At 37.3% G+C, this 12,933-nt stretch overlaps 1 protein-coding gene across 3 annotated transcripts in view; it reads right to left on the bottom strand.

The window, feature by feature from the left end:
• The window catches only part of LOC144049510 (dual specificity testis-specific protein kinase 1), a 52,937-nt gene that overhangs the window by 30,744 nt on the left and 9,260 nt on the right, over window positions 1-12,933 (bottom strand). For all 3 annotated transcript variants that reach the window (XM_077562491.1, XM_077562489.1, XM_077562490.1), the window contains 2 exons: window positions 1,589-1,779; window positions 1,061-1,182 (listed from right to left, as the gene is read on the bottom strand). In XM_077562491.1, coding sequence (XP_077418617.1) covers window positions 1,061-1,182; window positions 1,589-1,779 — 313 coding nt within the window. The remainder of the gene's footprint in view (window positions 1-1,060; window positions 1,183-1,588; window positions 1,780-12,933) is intronic.

Raw genomic sequence — 12,933 nt, 5'->3', positions numbered from 1 at the left:
AAACAAAATGGTGCAAGTGAGCAACAGCACAAGCATCAAAGCGATACATTAACTATGCACTACGGAAATAATGGATTTGTTTTAATTGAAAATATGGACGACAAAGGAAATAAAATACAGTTTAAAAACATTTTTATTCACAATAAATAGTCGAAGATCTTAATATGCCGGTGCGTCATGACATGCACGGTGCTCACTTGATATGCGACTGGAGCAACAAGTAAGATGGCTGTCCGAATCATCAAACAGAATATTACACTACTATATTGAGCGGGACTGTAATGAATGAATGTTGACTCGAATATTAAGGAGTCAGGTAAGAATACATTTTTTTTTGGCTATAAAAACATGGAACCTATCAAAAGAAAGATTAGTCTCTTCTTTCATTTGAAAAAAAAAGTATATTTGTATCTGTTTCCGTTTTGCAACAATTAGCATTAGAATATAACTAAGTTTCATCAATATTCACATTCCTGGTGAAAACACTGGCAAAACGAGCTTGTTGCAACATGACCATGGTTGATCTCTTCTACACTGCTGCCACCTGCTGGCCGTTTTATTAAATAACTATCATTGCTTTAAGCCACCTCTTCATGTCAGAAGCTGCATCTGTATGCTCTTGCATAAAAAGCAGTAGAAAAAATCGTGCAAATACGTTTTTGGTAGTGAAGGACACAAAGTATTAAAAAACATGTTTTTGGGTTTGGATTTGAATGCGTTTTAACAATCAACACTTTGTATAAATATATGTTTGTTTGTTTGTTTAAAAAAAAAGTACCATAACACTCCAATATTAGACAAACCTTAGTAGCTGCTGCAATTAGCATTGTAAAGGAAGAAGCCTTGATACAGGTCGTGTATTGGTTCTCATTATAAGATTGTTGAGGCATACAGAATAAAATGGGCAGTAGGTGTTTGTGATGAGATGATTTTTAGGGAACTGAATTAGAATGAGTTTCTCTATGACTTGGTTTCTATAAATGAAACCAAGAAACATGAGTGCGCTAGACACGATTACTTGATGTGCATTTAATATAGTGGGAAAGGGGATGGCTGTTACCTGACAATATTGGGATGAGAGAGTTTTTGAAGAAGGCTGATTTCACGTATAATGCTGTCTTGGTCCACGTCATTTTTGTATATCTTCACAACCATCACCTTGCGGGTAGTAGTGTGCATCACCTGAAGAAAAGTAAAAACGATACATTTCAGAAGTACTGATGGTAGAGAATTTGGATTATAGTTGCAGTTGTAGCAAAAAGGATGACGAGGCTCATAGTTACTAACGACAAGTAGGCATTTAAATATATTGCAATGTTGACTTATGTCACTGTCTTATCCTTCTGCTTCATTTCATGAAGCATTTAAACCATTTTAAATGGAAATTGGCTTCCTTGGTCCCAATAGGCATTACATAATGTCTCAGCTGAGGATGGTATTGTCCCCCCACAGTGTCTAAAGAGCGTGGGACAATAATGGAATGGTAAAAATGTCGTAATTAATGGCTGGAACAAAGCATGCTTTGACAGTGGCTCACATGCCGGCTGGTACATGGCAAAAAGTGGGAAAGGACACTTTAAATGTGTACCTTATAGACCTTGGAGAAGAAGCCACTGCCAATTAGCTCAGTGGTGAAGTTTTCCCAAAACTCCAGTTTGCGCACGGCGGTGCGGAGTTTCTGCCAACGGTCCACATGATAGTACTTGTCTGAAGACTCACCATAGAGGGTGGGACTCGTGGGCTCTGATACATCCACATCACACATGCTGGAGATGCTTGCTGAGAGAGACAAGACATGTTAGCCTTGGAAAAATGTGACCGTGTGCTGTCATGGTTTGTTGCCACAACCAGTCAACCACATCAATACATTTTCTCGTTGGTCTTCCTTTTTGCCATCCATCTGGCGACTCCATTCCCTGCATCTTTCTACCAAGCTATCCGGTGTCCCTCAAAATGAGCGGTTTGATTTGTTCCATTTTGCACCTCATCAAAACACAATGAATGAAACTTCTCTTCTTTGTAGTACATGTGTGCATCATTATATTCTCTTTTTAATTACGTTTTATACAATGTCCCAACCTCATTGGAGTTGGGTTTGTCAATGTACATTTCACTGGAGACACATTATGACACACAAATACATACATTACACATAATTCCTAGTGGGGACATCTCATTGACATAAAAAATTCCTTGGAAGGAAGCTTGGACGCATGCGCGAGATGCTGTGACTATCGCGAGACCTACAGCGAGACCGGGAAACCCCAACATGGCGGCGCCCTGCTGCTAAAATAGAATTAGCTCTATTATACTAAACTAATCCAAATTTAACCATCATATATCTTGCCTTTCTTTTTTTTCCCTCTCTTTTTCATCCGACAGATTTGGAATACCACCCAACGTGGAGGACCTCGAACGCTTCATCGACGGATATTTTTACAGCTGCGCGATGGAGAATCCTTCCGTCGAGAAACTGTCGAGAAAACCTTTGAAAAAGAGGAAAAATGATTCAGCGACGGACACGGAAAACCTAGCCACTACGGAGGTTTCGGTCAGTATGCTGGAGTCCATAAATAAAAAATTTGAGGTCCTCTCCCTAATCAGCGAGGACGTCAAAGAATTAAAGGTAAGCATGGAATTCTTCAGCCAACAGGTAAGTGATCTCCAACGAGACAATGCCGAGTTACACTCTACACTCGTGACTGTTTCAGCCGAGTTAGAAACCGTTAAAAAGGAAAATAAAACGCTAAAAGAAACTGTTCTGGATATTCAATCCCGTAGCATGCGGGAGAATTTAATATTCTCAGGAATATCCGAGAATACCTGAGGTTGAGATAAAAAAATTTATGACGACATCGTTAAAAATTCCTCAGGAGTCGGTAAATAACATCTCTTTTCACCGGGTACATCGGCTTGGAGCCCCTAGGGGCAACAGACCCCGTCCTATTATCGCCAAGTTTGAGCATTTTAAACAGAAAGAATTTGTTAAAAGTAAAGGACGGGAGCTTAAAGGGACCTCATTTGGAATGAACGACCAATTCCCGAGAGAGATTAATGAGCGGCGAAAGGTACTGTTTCCTATAATGAAACAAAATAGGCAGGAGGGTAAACGGACTGCGATGGTCGTCGATAAACTATACATCGATGGCTAACTATTCCAGAACCCCAACTCCACTCCCTGGCTGTTCTAAATGGCATTGGTGGAACTAAACTTTGTTTGATTATTAGATGTATACATATAGTGTATATGTGGTTATAAAACCTAAAATATGAATACTCATTATGTTTAGGCGATATTATAAATATATTATTAAATACATAACTATATCTAAAGTATAATTAAACAAAAAATCTCGCTTAGGTTACCAGTTACTGGTGTATTTTTATGTTTAATCCCCCGTTAACTTCCTTTACTTTTACCTCCCTACCCGTTTTTTCACTGTTATATTTACTTACTCGTCACCTCATATTTTACACAAATTACATAAACCACCTAACCACTTTGATTCTATCCTATAATATGCTAATATTGACAAATGGCCTATGCAGATATATACACAGGACTGAGTCTATATTGTTTGTATGCATAAATTAGTTCTGGTTTCCTAGAATGTTTGTGGCGCTCGCTCAGAAGCAAAAAGAATAAAAACTTTAGACCATCTCTTAAAATTAAAAGCAGATATTTGCCTCCTACAAGAAACCCACCTACAAAAATCTGAAGAAAAATTACTTATTGATAAGAATTTTAGCCAAGCGTACTCTGCCCCTTATAACAGTAGATAAAGAGGAGTCTGTATACTCATACATAAGAATTTACTCTTTACTTTAAATAATACAATAACAGACCCAGAGGGCCGATACATTATTATTCAGGTGACTATATTTAATAAAATATATACACTTGGTAATTTATATGCCCCTAATAATGATGATCCGGCCTTTTTCCATGAATTTTTCTCTCAGCTGTTTGATTTAGCAGCGAACTCTACTATTATTATTGGAGGAGACTTTAACACAGTCTTAAATCCATTAATTAACCGTTCTAATAATACAACATGTAGGCGATTACAATCTACTAAAGTAATAGGGGAATATATGGATGACTTTGGCCTCGTCGACAGCTGGAGACTTAAAAACCCAAATAAGAAGGACTTTACCTTCTTTTCCGCTGTGCACCGGTCTTTTTCAAGAATTGATTATTTTCTTACAAATAACTCTATTGCTGATAAAACTGTTACAAAAATACATCCTATTATTATTAGCGACCATGCACCAGTCTCCCTTTCCCTACAAGTTGATTATACCTTTAAACCACCACCAACATGGCGGTTTAACATCTCACTGCTAAATACGCAGAGTTTGACAAAATTATAAGAAAAGAGTGGGCAGACTTTTTGGAAATAAATGACTCTCCAGACCTATCGCCATCTCTTCTCTGGGAAACTGGGAAAGCAGTAATTAGAGGTAAAATTATATCATATTCATCTTATAAAAAGAAACAGGATCAAAAATCTGAAAAAGACTTGGAAGATAAAATTAAACAACTGACGGATGAGTACGCAATAAACCCAAATAACCAAATATGGACTGACTTACAAAATACAAAAATACAGTTAGACGATATGCTAACTAAAAAGACAGAGTTTATAATACAACAATTGAGATATAACAACTTTGAATATAATAACAAATCAGGTAAATTTCTTGCAAACCAACTTCAACGCAATCGGGAAAAGTCTCTTATAACGGCTATTAAAGGGACAACTGGTGAATGCACACAATCACCAGAAGAAATTAATCACATTTTTTATAACTATTATCGTAACCTATACTTAGAAACTAACAAGCCTAACCCTGAGCATATTGAGGCATTCCTCTGTAGCTTAAATATACCTCAGTTAACTACTGAATATAAAGACATGTTAGATGCGCCACTTACTATAAACGAGTTGTACAGTGCTCTAGATAGTATGCCTAATGGCAAAGCACCTGGCCCGGATGGTTGTCCGGCTATATTTTTTAAGCACTTCTGGTTAATGCTTGCTCCACTATTCTTAAGAGTAGTAACAGAAATTAAAACTAAGGGTTACATACGGCCACACATGAATACAGCAGCAATTAAACTTTTATTAAAGCCAGAAAAAGACCCCACCCTTCCATCAAGTTACCGTCCGATTTCACTAATTAACACTGATATTAAAATTATCACTAAGGCTTTCACATCTAGACTAGAAACAGTAATCTCGACAATCATTCATAGCGACCAAACAGGTTTTATTAAAGATCGTCACTCTACTAATAATATTAGGAGACTCTTTAACCTTATTAGCATGTCACAGCGGCATGATAAAAAGGCAGTTATTATATCATTGGATGCAGAAAAAGCTTTCGACAAAGTTAACTGGTCCTTCCTCTTTGCTGTTTTAAATAAATTTGGCTTTGGGAAATCATTTATCCACTGGGTATCAGTATTATATGATTCTCCTAAAGCTACAGTTACTACTAATGGGATTATATCTCAGAGCTTTACTTTACAGAGAGGCACAAGACAGGGATGCCCACTATCCCCTTTATTATTTGCAATATTTATTGAGCCACTTGCATTAGCCATACGCCAGGAAAGAAGGATTCAAGGAATTCACTCTGGGGTAACAGAACATAAAATTAATCTATATGCCGATGACATCTTACTTTATTTAGAAAAGCCGGCTACTTCGTTAGGGGAAGTATTTAACTTAATAACTAAATTCTCACAGTTATCAGATTATTCTATTAACTGGACAAAATCAACACTTCTACCTATTACAGAAAATTCATGGAACCCTGCAAGCCAGGACCCACACTACTCATTTCCTGTAGGTAATTTAAAATACTTAAGCATAAAAATCTCACCTAAATTAACTGATTTAATTCATTTAAACTTTTCTCCACTTCTGGATAACATTTATAGTGACTTGGAGCGCTGGAATAATCTTCCTATTTCTCTAATAGGACGAATAGCCACCATTAAAATGAAAGTTTTACCCAAAATAAACTATTTTTTCTCAATGATTCCATTTAAACCTACGGCTAAATGGTTCCAGTTGTTGGACTTAGCCGTTACAAAATTTTACTGGAATAAAAAAAAGCAAAGATTAGTCTATCTACTCTTCAGAAAAGTAAATCCAAAGGTGGTCTAGAGGCACCAAATTTTATGTACTACTATATAGCTAACCAGCTACAATATATCGTTTTATGGGCACAACCCAACAGAGACACTAACTGTTGGCTGGAACTAGAACAGAAGGATTGTAATAACCTCAGACTTCGAGATTTACTCTTTATTACAACATCGATTAAGTGACATAATTGTTTTAAAAACCCAATGATTTCCGCCACCGTGACTGCCTGGTGGAAGGCACTAGAATTGACAAAAGCCCAAGTGGAGCCCTGTGGGCTTTCTCCCCTATGGCATAACCCCGACTTTCAACTTAACAACCAACCGTTTTATTTAGGTGTGTGGGAGCAGAAAGGAATTACACATCTCCACCATCTCTTCTCAGATATGTTTATATCATATACATCCTTGCTCCAAAAATACAATATAAAAAACTGAATTTTTTTTACATTATCTACAAGTTAAAAATATGATAAAGAAAAAAATTCCAACACTTCGGGGTACGCTCCAACCGCCTGTTTTAGCTAAAGATATTAACAAGCTTTCTCCGACAACAAAAAAACTTTCAAAAATATATGAGCTACTTTCATATACTGATAAAATGTCTTTACCCATCTCGAAATGGGAGACAGACTTGTCTATAAAAAATTTCTTGCCCCATACCCTAAATTTAACAATCATCATAACTGATTGCCTAATCCTAACCCTTACCCTAACCCTAACCCCAACCAAAACGCAACTCTAAAACCAAGTCTCGACCCTCAAAAAGAGGTCTTGAGTGGTGAGCACCAACCAAAATGTCCCCACAAAGCACCTGTGCCGTGGTCTCCACAATGATAGTAAAAACCCGGAATATGGTCCTAACAAGATAACACATAAAAGAACACACACACGCACGCAATAAAAAGACATTTTGTCATGGCTGTTTCGCAGGACTTGTGTGTAAGTCCAATATTTTCTCATATACATTAGTAGTTTTCATGGTTAGGCGTAAATACATTGAGACTTTACATATTTCTACACTCTAAAAAGATCTGGTGTAAATGGCCTATGAACAAAGACTTCATGGTTAGATTAACATGTCAAAGATCCACACAAACCCTTAAGACAAAAGAACTGAAGCTAATATTGTAGTGTCTAGCCTCTCATCCTCTTATTGTGCAAATTGTTCATTAGCAGAGGGGTTTAATGAGGTTGAGGTCAAGGTGTTACTTTGTGTACCTTGCTTTGTGCAGTGGACCAGTCATGCTGGAACATGACCCAATCTTTCAAATGTGTTCTCAGAGGTCTAGATCAACCCATAATGTACATATGCTGTACAGACAGATATATGGATAGACCATGTTCGTCATGGTTAGAAAAACGATACAACCATGTCAATGGTATTGAAAAAGGGTAAATTGTGCATTTCAATAACCTCAGAGCACCCTTAGATGAAAGGGAGGCTCATAAAAGAGACCACCGTCCCACGCACTGAACTCCAGAGATGAGGGAAATCTCGTTACCCTATTCAGCCTGAAACAAAGACTGTGAATAATGAGAGGACAAAAATAGAGGCTGGGTTAATGGTTATTTGGATCGGTCAGTGAATACAAACCATCCTCGATGTTGATGTAATCTCATTTTAGCTTGGTGCTAAATTGAATAGATGAATGTTGATGTAAATGTGCATCAATAATAATTGTCTCACCTCTCAGCATTTTGAAATTAAATCACAGAAGTTATATCTAAGTTGAAATCAAGATACATCAATATAAAATGCATGATGTTAAATATTAATTTAATTTCCCCATTGTCGGACTCCTAAAGTTTATCTTATTTTATTCATTTGAATCCAAGCTGCCTGCAACAATGCCACAACAATATGGCCACATACATTTGGCCAAATAAAAACAAATACAAACCAACCAATAAAACAAAAACAAAACACATATTTTCTTCGCCACAGACTAAAACTGGAAATGTATATTGGTAGACAACTCTATTTATATGCTCTATCCCATAATGTTGTCAATGAGTTTCCAACAATAATGTGGGCCAGCATTTATTTTAATGTTTGAATGATTTGGCTTCCTTTTATGTATCGCATAAACAGGCTGATCACAACATTGTAGGTAAATGTAACAGTGGTGCAACCTAATGACATCCAATAAATAAATACAATGGAATAAAACATTCTAACTAAAATAAAATAAAACAATGAAATAATGCACAGTTGACAACTTGGCACTTAAAGAAAATCAATTATCAATATAATGATTTTGTGCATGTACAACCCAAATTCCAATGAAGTTGTGACGTTGTACAAAACATAAATAAAAACAGAATACAATGATTTGCAAAACCTTTTCAACCTATACTCAATTGACTACAATACAAAGACAAGAGATTGAATGCTCAAACATGCTAAGCATTCATGTTTGTTTTTTTTTGGGTTTGTTTTTGCAAATATTCTCTCATTTTAAATATGATAGCTGCAATGTTCCACAAAATCTGGGACAAAGACAATAAAAGGGTGGGAAAGTTTAGGAAGGCTAAAACATGCATGTAGGGAATGGAACATTCCAAAGGTGAACGTCCCTGCTTAATTCAGCCGCCTTCTTCACATCTTACAACACATACACCGACAAACATGTACAACTCAGCTTCGTGGTAGAAGAGTGCGAGCACTACCAGGCTGCCAGCAGTCCAGACCTGTCGCCCACTGACTACACGATGTGGCACACGGACTGTTGAGCAGCTGAAATTGTACATCAAGGAAGAACAGAAAACAAAAAGGTTCTCAATTTGAACATGAAATAGCTTTGTAGTGTATTCAATCGGATATAGGTTTAAAAGGATTTGCAAATCATTCTATTTTTTATTTACGTTTTACACAACTTAACTGAATTGGGGGTTGAAATTTGCAGTGGTGTACAAGTTCACTGTATTATACTGAGGGTAATTTCTAATAAAGTAGATTGCTTTTCTTACTTAAACGTGCGTGTCAAAACATTAGAACAGGCTCTCAGTGTGATGATTTGCAGTTGTATAGAGCAGCAAAGTTCAACTAAAATGAATAAATGTTCTGAGTAAGATATGAAATTACTTCACTGGGTACATGTGGTGTCTTGGTTAAGCAATAAGCACTTCTAGGTTGATTGGTAGATTTCTTTTAGATTTTGGAAAAGAACTACCAGTAAGTCACGTTACAAATAATGTTGAATTTACTGCCATGTTTTTTGTTTTGTTTTTTTGTTAAACAACATTGAAATTGGCATATGATACCACGTTCCACATAAAAACACTTATTCGTATTTAAGAAAACAATCATTTTGGGCTCATGATATTGTCTTGAGTACTACTACAGTGGTCTTTTGACCTCGTTCCACCCCAAGGATTAGTTTTTTTCCCTTCTTCTTCTTCTTTAGCCCCACAAGAGCCTTTGCAGTGTTGCCGGTGGAAAGCACACACTGACACGCTAACACAATTGGCAGGGAGTTTCCTCAGCAAGCCGTGTCCGCTCATCCCCACTTTTCATGCTGCTTTTGTTCATCGGGCCCTAAAACAATTGTCACACTCAGTTCCAGCACTGTCAGTTAGAGTCACTTACAAGTGAAGCATTATCATCAAGCTGTCGCTAGCTGTTCTGCTGTAACTGTCTTTCATAGTCTCGGTCATAAAGCAACAACTTATTTTACAAGAGTAAAGAAACATGTTCCCAAATATATGAAAATGAATGGTCCTATGAAATTGAAATGGCATACATAGTCATTCATTTTACATTGTTATACTAAAACCTAATGTTTAGTACACTGTAACAATTTTTTGTAAAATCTACGGTAAAAAATGACAGCACTTTCTTTTTCTTTTTTAAATTTTACAGTATTGTAATTTAACTGTATATAGTAATAATGCCTTATGGGTAAAAGCGAAGTACAGTAATTTGCTGTATAATTAGCGGTAAATTTGACAGCAACTCTATTTTGGCACGTACCGGTATATAAGTCGATTACAGGTAAATACTGTAAAGATTGTTGGATTATGGCGGGTATCTCTATAGGAGAAGAACCAAATGGCGGACCCTGTATTGTCACCGGAGCAAGGACAAGAGTAATATTTTAGCGAGATGGCAGTCTGCATCGTCTTCACATCGCATTTCTCCGATAAACAGGCATCATTACAGATAACATTAATTTGTGCACTCAGCTGCAGAACGAGGATTGATTTTACAACAAGGGCGGCACGGTAGATGACTGGTTAGTACGTCCTCCTCCCTGTGCTGAGGGCGTGAGATCGAGTCCGGGCTTCGGAATTCCTGGATGGAGTTTGCATGTTCTCCCCATGTCTACGTGGGTTTTCTCCACTTGTCTCCTCCCACTTTCCAAAGACATGCATGGCCGGTTAATTGAGCGCTGTGAATTGTCCCTAAGTGTGATTGTGAGTGTGGATGGTTGCTTGTCTCTGTGTTCCCTGCGATTGGCTGGCAACCAGTTCAGGGTGTACCCCGCCTACTGCCCAAAGTCAGCTGGGATAGGCTCCAGCGACCCTTTTGAGGAATAAGCGGTTAAGAAAATGGATGGATGGGTTTTACAACGACATACTGTATGGAATTGTGTGTAGTTACCAGTAAATTCCTGTAAATTACGTAGAAAACAAGAAACGGTTGTAAACTAGATTACAGTGAGTAACTGTAATTTATATGCAGCAATGACCTAAAATATAGTAATGTACTGAGATTTTACAAGAATTAGCAGGAGACTTTTTTGACAGTTATTTCTTGCAAATTCTACAATTTGTTAGTGTACTGCTTACTGTGTTAGATGACTATAGGATTAACGTTGGTACGGTTTATGTCAATGCTGCAAAACAAAACTTCGTTCGTAAGGGCTAAGCTATAACAACAACTTTACCTAGCAGCTTTATGAATTGAAATAGCCATGTGCATTTAACCCCTTCAGACCCGTATTTTTTTCTGCTGGTTTTTAAAAGATTTTTTTTTTAAACCTTTTTTGTTTACCAATTTTGACTCTTTTTCCCACATAAGAACAATGTGGAAAATTTTGGGCTTATCTCATGTTTTTATTTGTTATAGTGGACGCCAGGATAATATGACTAACGTGTTGTACATTTACCAAGCTTACAATTTTAACCTAAACATCATGCAAATCAACTTGCAATTTTGATTGGTTAGCTAGGATCCAGTCATGAACCTGAAGTGGGTTTCATTGGTTTAGACACAATATATATGCCATGTCCACTAAAATCATCTATGGGTCTGAAGGGGTTAAGGTCTCTATTCTTTTTCTTTCCAAAAAATAACAATGAAAGTATTTAGGACTTTAATGGTTTTACACTCGTCATAAAGATTATTTGCATTTGTGCTTGTATTTCTTACTCTCTGTGGCTGCTTTTTTTTTTTATAACACTACTGTGGGTTCTATCTGAGCCCGCTCATAAGACCCAGAGACCACAAACTGTGGAAAAACACATATAACACATTAATGACATCATGGTGCAACTTTCTGAAGATTGTGAAGGCAGCATTTTGGGTTTACTACTCGTCTTGCATTTCAGGCAACATAATGATAATATCATTCATGACTTTCATTAAATGCATCTGATTGTGTTTGTGTGTGTGTGGGGGGGATGCTACAAAATGGGGACAACATTCTGACTTTTCACAGACAACTTTTCCCAACATTCTGACTTTTCACAGACAAGTCCCCATTTTGTTTAGACATTTTTTTGAGGGTCAAGACTTGATTTGGGTTATGGTTGAGGTCAGGGTAAGGAATGGGGGGAGGCATCATTTTTGTTGGTTACGGGCTAGGAAATGCATTATGTCAATGAGATGTCCCCATTCTGCACAAAAAAAGAACCTGCGTGTGTGTTTTTTTTTTTAATGTTTGCTACATGGTCGGGCCCATATACCGGGATTTTACAGACTTGTGGGGCCCACTTGTCCTTGTGGGGCCATTTTGCAGGCCCCCATAACTTTAGACCCCTTTTTGCGGGTCAAGTTTTGGTTTTAGAGTTTAGGTTTGAATTGGTTTATGGTTGGGGTTAGGGTTGTGGTCAGGCAATCATTTGTGATGGTTGTGGTTAGGGTAAGGGGCTAGGAAGTGCTTTATGTCAATGGGATAGCCTCACAAAGATAGTACCACAAATTAGGTGTGTGTGTTTGACAGCCCAACAGCTTCTGGAGATTGAACCAGCTCAGTAATATGACACACAGTAAAAAAATTTTTAAAATGAAATAAAAAAGATCACATCGAACTGAGAATTTTAGCTGCGACGGACCATCAACACAATTATTGGAGCTGACCATCACCATGCTGACGTGACGTCCAGCTTGTCGATGTGGAATGCTGCTCACAGTAAAAGCCAGTTCACACCCAAGCATTATTTTTCACCCTTGCACTTTACTTTTTCTACAGAAGTCCTCTCCCTCAGGAATGTTCAAAACTTTTGACACGGACATGACTTTGGCAGTATTTATGTACTGTAGATGTGTGTGCAAACACTTCTGAGCAGACCGGAAGACCTTAAGAGGTCACAGGATTTTTATGATTTTTGTTTTGTTTTAGTTCTTCTGTTTTCTATGTTCCTTTTAATTTATGTACAGGGTTAGGGTTGAATAGGGATATGTGGTGTGTAAGGGAAAAGGGCAACTCTTTCTTTCTCCATCTGGTCATGACATTTTTGATTACCGAAGCTGAATACTTCACTAGTTATTGGTTATTACTTTGTGCATTTTTCACAGTGCAATGATTTAGTAACCCTCAGTCCTGGTT

Source organism: Vanacampus margaritifer, chromosome 3 (genome assembly GCF_051991255.1).
Source record: "Vanacampus margaritifer isolate UIUO_Vmar chromosome 3, RoL_Vmar_1.0, whole genome shotgun sequence".
Taxonomy (NCBI): Eukaryota; Metazoa; Chordata; class Actinopteri; order Syngnathiformes; family Syngnathidae; genus Vanacampus; species Vanacampus margaritifer.
This window is presented reverse-complemented; position numbering and strand designations above follow the sequence as displayed.